General features: G+C 32.9%; 1 protein-coding gene across 1 annotated transcript; it reads left to right on the forward strand.

The window, feature by feature from the left end:
• The first annotated feature begins 5,439 nt into the window (after positions 1-5,439).
• On the forward strand, positions 5,440-6,397 carry LOC130970064 (protein SMALL AUXIN UP-REGULATED RNA 51-like). The gene has a single exon (XM_057896024.1). It carries the CDS (start codon positions 5,595-5,597, stop codon positions 6,081-6,083), a length of 489 nt encoding a protein of 162 aa, XP_057752007.1. The 5' UTR covers positions 5,440-5,594; the 3' UTR covers positions 6,084-6,397.
• Positions 6,398-14,529: the final 8,132 nt, after the last annotated feature.

Raw genomic sequence — 14,529 nt, forward strand, 5'->3', positions numbered from 1 at the left:
ATCTATAAATAAAATTAAATTTTAAAATTTATATAACTATCATTACATACTAACATAAATTAAAATAAAAATTTAAATATAATATAATATTATTATTATTTTATATATATATATATATATATATACACACACCAGGGCAGATAGGGACGAATTTAACTTAAATCTGTCCAAGAATCCACTCCGTTAAAAACCTGCTCCAGTGTGGGATGAGTAATTATCCATCTCGAGTGGATAGAAATGGGGTAAACACTCACAGATTCGAGTAGTGTTGCTACTCCTAATAAACTTGTTTGTGGAATTTTTCTTATTATTTATTATCTTGAGAAGTGATAAGCCCGGCAAGAACATGCTCTTACATTTGAATTGGGCTCAAACATAATAATTGAGAAGGTGGGGAGTGTTTAGGACCATCCCTTATTACCTTGGGTCATTTTCAAGTCAGGCCCATGACCAAAATGATAAAAAGAAAGGCCTATGATTAGTTTATCCCACACAGCCACACTCACGAGTCACGATTCCCGAGACTCGAAATTTTGCACTTCTATGATTTTGAAAAACTTCCAAGCGCGCTGTTGACCAACTATAGAAAATTTATAGCTGTATAAGTGTATTTACTATGTAGTTTGTATTTGTATTTTTATTTTTTATTAATATTTTATAAAAAATAGTAAAACTAATAAAGTTTTGTTTTTTGTTTTTATTTTTAATATTTTTTGTTTCATATGTGAAAGATTTGTCGTAAATATTGGTCAACTTAATATATAAAATTTTGACTTTTATATAACGGGCAGTGCTACGGTGCTTAAGAGAATTTTTTTCTGCCGGTGCTGAAAATGTATGGCAAGGAGAAGGAAAGGACGCGTGGCACTGATGTCTCCCAAGTGCCGACAATTTCTGCGTTAAAGTTGATAGTGATGTATGCTGAAAATTTGGTTAGGAGATAATAATCTTGTGTTAATGATGTCAATTATGTTATTGGGCCTTTTTTGTGGATCCAATAAATATTTGATCTCATTGTTTTTGTTATGTTATGGAACAAAAATAAAATAAATATGATATATATCACAGTGACAGTTTTTGTTTGATGGTTTGGGTCTTGAAATATGTTTTTGAACATGAACCCAAAATTGGATCATGAAGATATTATAGTAGTAATAACCAATAAAAATATAAAATCAAAGAAAATAAATAATAATAATAATAATAATAATAATAATAATAATAATAATAATAATAATAATAATAATAATTAAAAAAAAAGGGAGAAGATAGCTCTAAAATTAAGAATTTAGGATACAAAGAGAGAAGATGTTTTTTATTGGTCTATGTTGTTGTAAAGTCCATGTTATTTAGTTCTGAAATTTTTTTCTTTGGAATAAAAAAATTTAATATCTTTATTTATTTGTAAAAAAGAATATTTGTTTAGATATTTAATTCTTTTAGTTTAATTATTTTTAATTTTGAAATAAATTAAATAAATTAAAAAATTTAGTCGTAGTATTTTGAGTTTAAAAGCGTGGGCTTGTCAGCCAAACTTGCTCCATAAGATAAATAATATACAAAATTATTCTTTTTTAAATATCTTTAAAATATATAACTTATAATTTATTGATATAGAACTATCGATTAAATTCCTATTGTATATTTGAGCCAGCTCGTGAACTCGAGTGAGCTCCTGAGCTTTCGGTGGGTCGACCTTCAGCTTAAGAATTCGACTTCATTGTTAACGACTCCAGCTGTAAGCCAACCGCAATTTTCGTGAGTCGAGCTTGAGCTTTATCAACCACGGTTCACAAAGGCTCACTTCCACCCCTACCGATGTTAAACAACAAAAATAATAACTTAGAAGGAGTTCAAAATTTTCTTCCTAGAACTAGGTGAGACTTAACACCAACCATTATTACAAACTATTATTTATTCTTCAAACAAAGTAATAATTAAATAAATATTACTTAACCAAAAATTAAATAATATCCATTTAAATTATTAAACAAATTCTTTAATGCAAATATCAAAATTTAAAATTTTATAACTTGAATTATATCTATTTAAATAAATTTATAAAAACCTTATTTTTAAAAAAATTTTAATTTAAACATTGTTTTTAGATTTAACATAGACTTTCAACAGTTATATTTAAACTCAAAATACTACTGTTTAAAATTTTTAATTTATTTAATTTAAAAATTAAAATTTATTAAACTTGACAAATTAAATATTTAAATAGATTTTTTTTCAGATAAATAAAACTTAAAAGTTATTAATTTTCTTTCATTCATAGAACAAAATTTCATAACACAATAACATGGGCTTTGAACAACACAGATAAGTAAGGACTATTATTATTGTTATTATTTATTTTCTTCGGTTTTATATTTCTATTGTTTATTATTACCATAGCAGTATTTTCATTATCCAATTTCATGTTTATGTTCAAAAAAAAAATGTCATGGTCCAAAACGTTAAGCAAAAAAAGGATTTTAGTGTCACATATTATGTTCACTTCTTTTTTGTTCAATAACACAAGAAAAAAAGCTACCCTCGAATGTAACTGCCAACACTTGCTGGATCTTCAAAAATAGGCCCAATAATTTAATTAGCATCATTAACGTAACATTATTATCAACTAACCAAATTTTATGCATACATCACCAACTGATCACCATCAGCTTTGGGGCAGCAAATGTCGGCACTTTAGAAGCAACAAAACCACGCGTCCTCTACTTCAAACTGAAAGTATGTGGCAGTTTGAAGTAGAGGACGCGTGATTTTGTTGCTTCTAAAGTGCCGACATTTGCTGCCCCAAAGCTGATGGTGATCAGTTGGTGATGTATGCATAAAATTTGGTTAGTTGATAATAATGTTACGTTAATGATGCTAATTAAATTATTGGGCCTATTTTTGAAGATCCAGCAAGTGTTGGCAGTTACATTCGAGGGTAGCTTTTTTTCTTGTGTTATTGAACAAAAAAGAAGTGAACATAATATGTGACACTAAAATCCTTTTTTTGCTTAACGTTTTGGACCATGACATTTTTTTTTTTGAACATAAACATGAAATTGGATAATGAAAATACTGCTATGGTAATAATAAACAATAGAAATATAAAACCGAAGAAAATAAATAATAACAATAATAATAGTCCTTACTTATCTGTGTTGTTCAAATCCCATGTTATTGTGTTATGAAATTTTGTTCTATGAATGAAAGAAAATTAATAACTTTTAAGTTTTATTTATCTGAAAAAAAATCTATTTAAATATTTAATTTGTCAAGTTTAATAAATTTTAATTTTTAAATTAAATAAATTAAAAATTTTAAACAGTAGTATTTTGAGTTTAAATATAACTGTTGAAAGTCTATGTCAAATCTAAAAACAATGTTTAAATTAAAATTTTTTTAAAAATAAGGTTTTTATAAATTTATTTAAATAGATATAATTCAAGTTATAAAATTTTAAATTTTGATATTTGCATTAAAGAATTTGTTTAATAATTTAAATGGATATTATTTAATTTTTGGTTAAGTAATATTTATTTAATTATTACTTTGTTTGAAGAATAAATAATAGTTTGTAATAATGGTTGGTGTTAAGTCTCACCTAGTTCTAGGAAGAAAATTTTGAACTCCTTCTAAGTTATTATTTTTGTTGTTTAACATCGGTAGGGGTGGAAGTGAGCCTTTGTGAGCCGTGGTTGATAAAGCTCAAGCTCGACTCACGAAAATTGCGGTTGGCTTACAGCTGGAGTCGTTAACAATGAAGTCGAATTCTTAAGCTGAAGGTCGACCCACCGAAAGCTCAGGAGCTCACTCGAGTTCACGAGCTGGCTCAAATATACAATAGGAATTTAATCGATAGTTCTATATCAATAAATTATAAGTTATATATTTTAAAGATATTTAAAAAAGAATAATTTTGTATATTATTTATCTTATGGAGCAAGTTTGGCTGACAAGCCCACGCTTTTAAACTCAAAATACTACGACTAAATTTTTTAATTTATTTAATTTCAAAATTAAAAATAATTAAACTAATAGAATTAAATATCTAAACAAATATTCTTTTTTACAAATAAATAAAGATATTAAATTTTTTTATTCCAAAGAAAAAAATTTCAGAACTAAATAACATGGACTTTACAACAACATAGACCAATAAAAAACATCTTCTCTCTTTGTATCCTAAATTCTTAATTTTAGAGCTATCTTCTCCCTTTTTTTTAATTATTATTATTATTATTATTATTATTATTATTATTATTATTATTATTATTATTATTATTATTATTATTATTATTATTTATTTTCTTTGATTTTATATTTTTATTGGTTATTACTACTATAATATTTTCATGATCCAATTTTGGGTTCATGTCCAAAAACATATTTCAAGGCCCAAACCATCAAACAAAAACTGTTACTGTGATATATATCATATTTATTTTATTTTTGTTCCATAACATAACAAAAACAATGAGATCAAATATTTATTGGATCCACAAAAAAGGCCCAATAACATAATTGACATCATTAACATAAGATTATTATCTCCTAACCAAATTTTCAGCATACATCACTATCAACTTTAACGCAGAAATTGTCGGCACTTGGGAGACATCAGTGCCACGCGTCCTTTCCTTCTCCTTGCCACACATTTTCAGCACCGGCAGAAAAAAATTCTCTTAAGCACCGTAGCACTGCCCTTATATAACATGTATATTTATTATACAAAAATATTATTAATTTATTAAAATTAGTTACCAAAATCAGTTAATATGTATAGTGTAACTTATTTTTAATGTGTATTTTAAATTTTAGTATATATTTTGTTATAATGACTAATTTTAGTAATTAATTTTAGTATACACTTAACATGGTCATTTCTTATAAAATAACATATCAAACTAATTTTAAAAAAATCATTTATCATATTTAGCATGTAAATCATAATTATTATACGATAATATAATAATTATGGTAACAAATAATTTATATATGTATAAAATCTCTTTACGCGCATCAGGAGTTAAATTCATCTTTTAAAACCAAGAATCAAAGAATCTAAAACTATATTGCAACCCTAATAAAAGATTATCATGCCAAACTAAGTTAACTTCATCCTCTCAATATTATATATATAAAATGAAAAAAGAAATATTTGAAACTAACGTATTTTATTAATATTATTCAGTATTCAATATTTTACGGAGATTTTATTTTTATACTAATAAAATTTTAATTTAAATTTTAAATTTTAAAATTTAAATGTTAGAGTTTAAAAGTTAAAATTTAATAATTAAAATGTTGATTAAATATTATATTATTGATTATGAAACATTACTGGAACAAAAATAAAAAACCAATTGTTGGTGGCAGGCGGGATATTGTAGAAAACCTGAGGGAATCTAAACTACGCATTATATAGCCCAGCAGGTATTAGTCCAATCCTGTACCAACCTTAACGTTCTCAGTTACTTCCGTTTTCCTCAAAAAACTACACCACCAACAAACACACATTTTTTTCCTCACAAACAGAAAACAAAAACCGCTCTCGACACTCACCCTTCTCTCTCTCACACACACACGCTCCTCCAATGGCAGGTGCAGGTGCCATGAAGAAGGTCGACAGGATTCGCCAAATCGTTCGCCTCAAGCAGCTCATGATGCGGTGGAGGGCCATCAGCCACCGCCGCCACCACCACCACTACGACTCCTCCTCCCTCGATTCAAAACCCTGCGCATCGTCGCCACGACGCGCTCCCTCGGGGTTCGTGTTCGTGTACGTGGGTCAAGAACGCAAACGTTTCGTGATTCCCGCAAGATTCCTCAACCTGCCGGTGTTCGCTGGTCTCCTCGAAGAAACCGAAGAGGTTTTCGGTCTTCGATGTAGCGGCGGTTTACTCCTCCCTTGCGAAGTTGCGTTCTTCAGTAACATCGTGAAGCACCTCGAGAAAGACGAACACAAGTACGGGAAGCTTTCTTTGGAGGATTTCGTGAACATGGTTTCTGACTTGGCTTCTGATTCTTCCTGCAAAGAAGGCATTGTTGCCTTCACTCCTCTCTTGCAGAAAGCAAGGGTTTAGTTTTTTTTTTTTTTTAATTAAAGCTTTCTCCTTTTAATCATAGTGAGTTTTTGGTTTTGATCATCCTTGAATCCAATTCCTAGAAAAAAAAAAAAAGTTATAGTGGGGTTGGGTTTCAATGAGATGTTTCTGAACTTTTGTCCTTATTAAGCTATGATTTTTTAGAGATTGGGTTATCTTTTCTGTATTTGTTGTATTTGATGACCAATCTTGGTGCTATATGTCAATGACTATGATTGATCAAATTTTAGCGATCAATGAAAAATGTTATGCATCATCAGTAATGAAAATTCTAGATCTGGCTTTGTTTTTCACTCTTGTTTTTATTTCCAAAGATTATATGCTATGTATTATACTATTCACATTACAAACTCTTTATGTTAGTGTAATTGCTCTTTGACGAAAGAATAATTGCTCTTTGACGAAAGAAAACAAAATTATAATTCTTTTTCTTATACAATCTCCCCCCTTTTTCTACCCATTTTAATTTCTACACTTAACATCACTGTTCATTAGAATTGCTTTTTATTTTCCTAGTCGCTGTACTAATTGCTAATACATACATGGTGAACATACTCTCCGATCCATTTTGAAATAATTGTTCGTGTGGAGAACTGGAGATTAAATTATGGTAAAATGAATATTGATATGGAGATTAAATTATGTTCATGAGGTACTTTATCTAAATGATTAATTGACAGGTAGAGTCACTTTCAATTTTCATTTTTTCTATATCCTAGTTCCTATCCACCTGGGGTTCATTGTCACTCTTATTTTATATTCAGGTGCAGAAAAATTCCACAAAATTTTCCAGGTTGAATTTTAGCATAAGAAATATCATCTTTTCTGTTATGTCCTCTAATGTTAGAATTATTTATATTTCTTTTCCACGTTTCATTTCATACTTATTTAACTTTAGCCTCAAACAATAAAGTTTCCACATGTGTTAGTAAACTAAAATCATGGTGAATTTTCCTCCCCTTTCTGTATGCTATTTGGAATAACGTTAGGCATGTGTCAATCTCCAACTTGAGAGATTCCGTTTGATCTTCGTATATTATTTTTTAATGCTTTTAGTCCTAACTCGAATTGAGATTTTTTCACTTGAGTATTGGAATTTCTTAATCAATTTTTTTGTTTTATAGGTTTATGATATTATTTATTCCAATTATTTATTCACAGAAGATATGTTATATATCGTCAGTTTGGGGCTGATTTTTTTTTTATACGGAAAGAAAGGTAGAATTTAATATTAAAATGAATGCGTATAAAATAATTATACTGATATGATGTTAGAGCAAAATGTAGATAGCGATTTATTTTTTTAAATTTTTAAATTTAAAATCTGCAAAACGCACGGTACGTTTGGTAATTTAAATTTTTTATAAAATGGCAATTTGCAAAATATAAGTTGTGTTTTAACTATATTCTATTTTTTTTGAAACAATAAAACGTACTTGCGTTTTATATTTTCTAATATTTTTTATTGAAAACTTCCAAATGCAACATGTGTTTTGTTTAAAGCAAAATGGTTTATCAAGAGTCTTGCCTATAAATATCATTGTCAATTCATTGTGTTTCATACTTCATTGTCAGATTTGGATCTTTTAAAGTTTGAATTTCACTTTAGAGAGTAAAGTGTGATCTCTTACCATTGATTGCATAGGTGGGACCAAGAATAAATATGAAAGAGAAACTATTCAAAGGTAGAAGATTATACTTTAGTCTCTAAAGTGAAATTCAAACTTTAGAGGATTCAAATCCCTCATCGCCATTCCTCTTCCTTTTATACTTGTGAGTTTTTTTGACAATTAGTAGTGTCAAAAAAATTTGGTTAGGTAAAGTTGAGGTTATGGAAGATATTGTAAATTTGCAGGTGTATTATAACAGTGAGATTATACCAAACACACATGAAGGAGTGACTTTGTTTGTGAATATCCATTTTTCTTTGCTATACCATGTATCATGAGTTTTATAGAGTTGCAAAATGATTTTTGTGGGAACATACAAAGTCACATTTCAAAGCGGATCAGCAACATTTTGTACAGGAATCCTGTATAAGTATTTGGTGGGCTGATATAGTTTCAAATAATGTCCGTCACTGACGACGCATGTATACAGCAGATGTTCTATATATATCAACAAACTCAGTTTCACGTGCCGACGATAGAGTTGTACATTGAGTTTGAACAGCATATGAGGCTGGACGGGTTGGCAAGGATGTGCTCGGGGACATAGATTGAGAAGAAGATAACAACGACAGTGAAGAGGAGTTCGAAGCCAACTACAAAGTCGATGATGAAAACAATGACGGAGACAAGGCAGTCAATCCGACGATGCAAAATGAAACAGATGCACTTGTAAACCAACATTCCTTTGGTATTCCGTCTTTTATGCAAACTCTGGATCTCGCAGGCATGCATGCACCGAAATTTCTTGAGTATGTGAATATGGGTATATATTGTTTATTAATTAAAGTTACCACTATCATTTCATTATTTAGCCTTGACCAGCTAACGATGGTTTGCATGTCATAGGTGAAGGCAAAGTCGCAACAGAAGATGGTGATTTTAGTGTCGGAATGGAATTTGGTTCTAGAGAATCGGTGATCTCTGCCATCAAAAGCTACACTATCTCTAGAGGAGTTGATTACATTGTGTATGAGTCTAAGCCACAAACATTCTATGCAAAATGCAAGGGGTATGGTGTAGAGTGCGATTGGCTTATCCGAGCTAACTTGATTCGAAAGAAAGTTCGGTGGGAGATCAGGAGATACAATGGCGAACACATGTGCACCATGGGAACGATTTCACAAGATCATGGCAAGTTGGACTCAGACACGATTGCAGATGCTATTAGGCCGTTGATTGAAGCAAAGCCATCGATAAAAGTGAAGTCTATTATTGCAAAAGATCAATCCAGGTCCAACTACATTGTAAGTTACTACAGGGCTTGGCTGGAAAAGCCGAAATTGGACACAAAAATTTTCGATGATTGGAAAATTTTTTACCAGACTCTGCCGATATGGTTAAAAGCAATGACTGCAAAGATGTCAAGGTCTCATGTTCAAATAAAAACTCTCCTTGTTTATCGTGAGAGTAAGGAGGTGAATGGTATAAGAGTTCTCCATTGCGTGTTTTGGAGCTTCTATCCGTGTATACATCATTTAGACACTACAAGCCATTAGTGCAGGTTAATGGCACACACCTGTATGAGAAATATAAAGGTACACTTTTAGTTGCAGTGGCACAAAACGGGAACTAAAGCATTGTGCCAATTGCTTTTGCCATCCTGGAGGGTGAGACGGCAGATGCGTGAGAGTTTTTTCTTACTAATTTGCGCATATATGTTGTTATTCGAGATGGCGTAGACATTATTTCTGACTACCATAACTCCATCGATGTAGTAATAGCTCACAGTAATGATGCATGGTCACCACCAAGAGCATGACACATGTTCTGCATTAGGCACATCGGGTCCAACTTCTTAAGGAGGGTTAAGGCTCCATACTTGCATAAACTCGTGGTTAACATAGGCATTTGAAGTTGCTGTTATGGTCCTATCCTTAGTAATTTGTGGTTCTGCTTATAATTACATGGTTTGTTTTACAAGCTATTTTAGGACGGAGCAGGAATACAACACAAACTACCAAAAGCTTAAAAAGCGAGGTGAGGCATATACACGATGGTGCGATGAGATCGGTGTTGAGAGATGAGTGTTAGCATTTGACAAGGTCATCGTTGGGGTCATATGATGACTAATTTGGTTAAATGCATAAATTCTGTCCTTAAGGGTACGCACAACCTTCCTGTGACTACCATTGTTAGGTCTACTTTCTATCAGCTAAACGAATTGTTTACTCGAAAGAGCGTCGAGGCTCATGAGCACATTCGCAATGGATTCACATATTAAGAATTTGCCACTAAATGAGTTGAAGAAAGTTTTCAACGTGTAGAAAACATTGTTATCAACCAGTTCGACAGGCACAATGAGATGTTTGAGGTTCGTGAAATATGAGATGGTTCTATGTACATTGTTAAGCTTGTGCAACGACGTTGCGATTGTGGCCATTTCCAGGTCGAGCGACTGATGAGCGGATAATTTATACGCTTTTTGGCATTGTTTTTATATAGTTTTTAGTAAGTTTAAGCTACTTTTAGGGATGTTTTCATTAGTTTTTATGTTAAATTCACATTTCTGGACTTTACTATGAGTTTGTGTGTTTTTCTGTGATTTCAGGTAAATTCTGACTGAAATTGAGGGATTTGAGCAAAACTCTGAAAAAGGCTGACAAAAGGACTGCTGATGCTGTTGGATTCTGACCTCCCTACACTCGAAATGGATTTTCTGGAGCTACAGAACTCCAAATGGCGCGCTCTCAACGGCGTTGGAAAGTAGACATCCAGGGCTTTCCAGCAATATATAATAGTCCATACTTTATTCGAAGAATGACGACGTAACTTGGCGTTAAACGCCAAGTACATGCTGCTGTCTGGAGTTAAACGCCAGAAAAACGTCATGATCCGGAGTTGAACGCCCAAAACACGTCATAACCTGAAGTTTGACGCCAAGAAATGCCTCTACACGTGGATTGATCAAGCTCAGCCCAAACATACACCAAGTGGGCCCCGGAAGTGGATTTATGCATCAATTACTTATTCATGTAAACCCTAGGAGCTAGTTTATTATAAATAGGATGAATTATTGATGTATTAGACATCTTTGATCTCAGTTTTGCTTTATTCTTCATCTTAGGAGATCATTGATCACGTTAGGAGAGGGCTGGCCATTCGGCCATGCCTGAACCCTTTGCTTATGTATTTTCAACGGTGGAGTTTCTGCACACCATAGATTAAGGGTGTGGAGCTCTGCTGTACCTCAAAGATTAATGAAGTTCTATCTTCTTTTATTCAATTCCTCTTTTATTCTTATTCCAAGATATTCATTCGTACCCAAGAACATGATGAATGTGATGAGTTAATAACCCTCATTAACGTTCTCACTCATGAACGCGCGTGATTGACAACCACTTACGTTCTACATGCAACACAAGCTTGAATGTGTATCTCTTAGATTCCCCAACAGAATCTTCGTGGTATAAGCTAGATGGATGGCGGCATTTATGAGGATCCGAAAAGTCCAACCTTGTCTGTGGTGTTCCGAGTAGGATCCTGGGAATCCGGAAAGTCTCACCTTGTCTGTGGTATTCCGAGTAGGATTCCGGTAATGAATGACTGTGACGTGCTTCAAACTTGTAACCTGCTGGGCGTCAGTGACAGACGCAAAAGAGGGATTCTATTCCAGCAGGGGAGGGAACCAACCGGTGATTGGCCGTACTGTGACAGAGTGCGTGAGCATTAGCTTTCACTGCGAGGATGGGATGTAGCCATCAGCCATGGGTGATGCCTCCAGACTGGTTAGCTGTGCGAGTGACAGCCGCATAGGATATTTCCCCGCGAGGAAGAAAGTAGCCACAGCTGATGGTGAACCCCTATACAAAGCTTGCCATGGAAAGGAGTAAGAAGGATTGAGTAGAAGGAATAGGAGAGCAGGCGTCCGAGAGCTCTACAGCATCTTCATTCCGCTTATCTGAAATTCCTACCAATGAATCTACATAAGTATTCTATCCCTTTTATTATGTATTTTCTTTTTATTTTATATTTTCAAACCCATAAACCTTTAATCCTCCTGACTGAGATTTACAAGGTGACCATAGCTTGCTTCATACCAACAATCTCTGTGGATTCGACCCTTACTCACGTAAGGTTATTACTTGGACGACCCAGTACACTTGCTGGTTAGTTGAACGGAGTTGTGACTTCAAATAAGGACAATTATTGAATAAATCCATACAAAGACAAACAACTTGAAAAGAATAGTGATCACAATTTCGTCCACCAGCGACTTACATGTTGCCACGCTCTTGCTTGTTGTTCTAACCAGCGTCTTAATTGGCAAATATATGTACATGACATGTACAAGATGTCTGAAATTTGCAAGGTCTACAGAGGCAAGTTTGTTTCGATGGGTGACCCATCTACGTGGGCTAGATGTGAAGGAGTGAAGGTGATTGCCATTTAACATAGAAGCGCATGACTAAAAGATGACCGAAGTCAACCCACTACTTGAATGAGAAGAATTCACAAGATATGCGTGGTCCTCGCCGGTGTACTATATGTGGACAGGAGGGACATAGCCGTAGTCGATGTCCTCAGTGCGCAGGTCCAAGCTCTGCCGGAGGTCAATAGCGGTTAACCTTCCTCGTGTATTTTTCACTCTCTTATGCAACTATTTAGACGTATTTATGCATTTTAACTTTTGCATGCAACTTTGTTACATTTTTAAGCATGTGGACTTTCTTATGTAACCTTTTTATCTATTTAATCATGATGTGAAATTTGTTTATATATGCACTAAAATAAAGTATAACCAAACTTACAATAATAAAGACAAGAACAAACAGAAACGTCTAAATATACAATCAACTAAACAATAAAAAACACAACAATAGAAAGAAATATCCAAAGATAAAATCAACATACAACAATAAAGACAGGAATGATAAGAAACATTGAGATATAAACTCAAACGGACAATAAGTAAAGAAAACTACTTCATCGCCGCTTTCTTCAAATAATACGATGGGGTGTATTTATCTGGGGGAGCAATCTGTGTCCGTAGATTATATGGACGACCCTCATAAGTACCCGCATCCAGACCACTAGGTCCGCCACCCCCACAAGCCTCAGAAGCACCAACATCTGGCATGCTGGCTCTGCCAATGTCATAGATACCGAAAGCACTCATGTTCGGATCACTCGCTCCACCATAATAATACTCGTGTTGCAGGTCATCCCCTCCAACTCCCACTTCCTGTTGCGGATGTTCATTCAAATTGAACAACTTGGTTTTTGATGGTGTAGAAGGACAAGGAGGATCCACAAAACACGGCGATTGATCCATCGAAAAGTCATTAGCATGACCTGAGAAGGAGCGACAACCAACAAACGAATCAGAAGCAGCAGGCCTTTCCTGAGATGGCTGAAATAGATAATCTATCTCTCAGTACTTGAGAGAAACTGATGTCATCAAATCCAATCAACAGACTGAAGTGGCCTTCGATTGGAATTACCATCTGTGATATGTACGGCTCTGCTGGCTGTTGTGATTGTGGTTTTGGTTTCGGTTGATGCTAGGGCGGCTGCAACTGTCTCGTTATAAGTTTCTAGTGGATCAAATTTTTTGGACAATAAATTTCTGATATCCTGCAAAAAGAAAAATAATAATAAATAATATAAGCACTATTAAACTAATATTAATAGTGTCAATAATAATAATTAATAATATTAATAACATATTCATAATAATAATAATAATAATATAATAATAATAATAATAATAATAATAATAATAATGTTTAGTATTACTGATGATAATAATAATAATAATAATAATAATAATAATAATAATAATAATAATAATAATAATAATAATAATAATTTTAATAAAATTATTATTATTATTATTATTATTATTATTATTATTATTATTATTATTATTATTATTATTATTATTATTATGGTAACAGTCGTACAGTTATTTAGCTATTAATAATAATAATATATTAATAATAACAATTCCAATTAATATTAATAATAGCAATTAATAATAACACTAACAGTAATAATAATAATAATTAATAATATATTGAAAAAATCATAATAATAAGGATATATTAATAATAAATTATTATTATTATATTATTGTTATTATTTATTATAAATATATTATTTAAAATAATAATATATTAATAATAATAACAGTAATAATAATAACAATAATAATTAGGAAAAGTATACGTTACCAACACTTAAGTCTGTCAACTATTACCAACAATCATTAATAATTAAAAAAATAACACTATTAAATAAATAATTAAAAAATAAAAAAATCTGAATTTGAATAATTCTGTTCAAAATTTACACTAATTCTATTTTGCTTTCACCCATCCCTAAACCTTACCCTCTCTGCGTTGTGCCTCCTTCTTTTTCTTCTTCTTCTTCTTTTCTTCTTCCCTCCTCAGTGCCGACGTTGTCTCGTTGAGAACGCCACTTTACTCAGCGCCGGCGTGGCCTCTTTCTCCCTCACCTCGGCGTCCTCCATCGCGCCGCACCACCCGCCCTCACGTCGCTCTCCTCAACCGTGCCTCAGTGGGCGCGTCCTTCCTCATGTAGTCCTCCACCTGCCGTGGCCCAACTGCCGCAGCATCGTCGCGCCGCCCTTTCATCGAAGGCACGCTCGCCACCCCAGCTGCCCGATGGCCTCCTCCCCGCTTGCCACCGCGCTTGCGACCCTGCTCGCCACAACGCACGCCCACCAACATGGTAACTACTTCCTCTTTGCAGTGTTGTTTCAACTTTCAATTTTTATGTTCCTCATGTCAGTA

The sequence above is a fragment of the Arachis stenosperma genome, chromosome 3, assembly GCF_014773155.1.
Source record: "Arachis stenosperma cultivar V10309 chromosome 3, arast.V10309.gnm1.PFL2, whole genome shotgun sequence".
NCBI classification, from domain to species: Eukaryota; Viridiplantae; Streptophyta; class Magnoliopsida; order Fabales; family Fabaceae; genus Arachis; species Arachis stenosperma.

Excerpts from the sequence above, each read along its gene's own strand:
- LOC130970064 (XM_057896024.1), top strand. The coding sequence starts at position 5,595 with ATGGCAGGTGCAGGTGCCATGAAGAAGGTCGACAGGATTCGCCAAATC.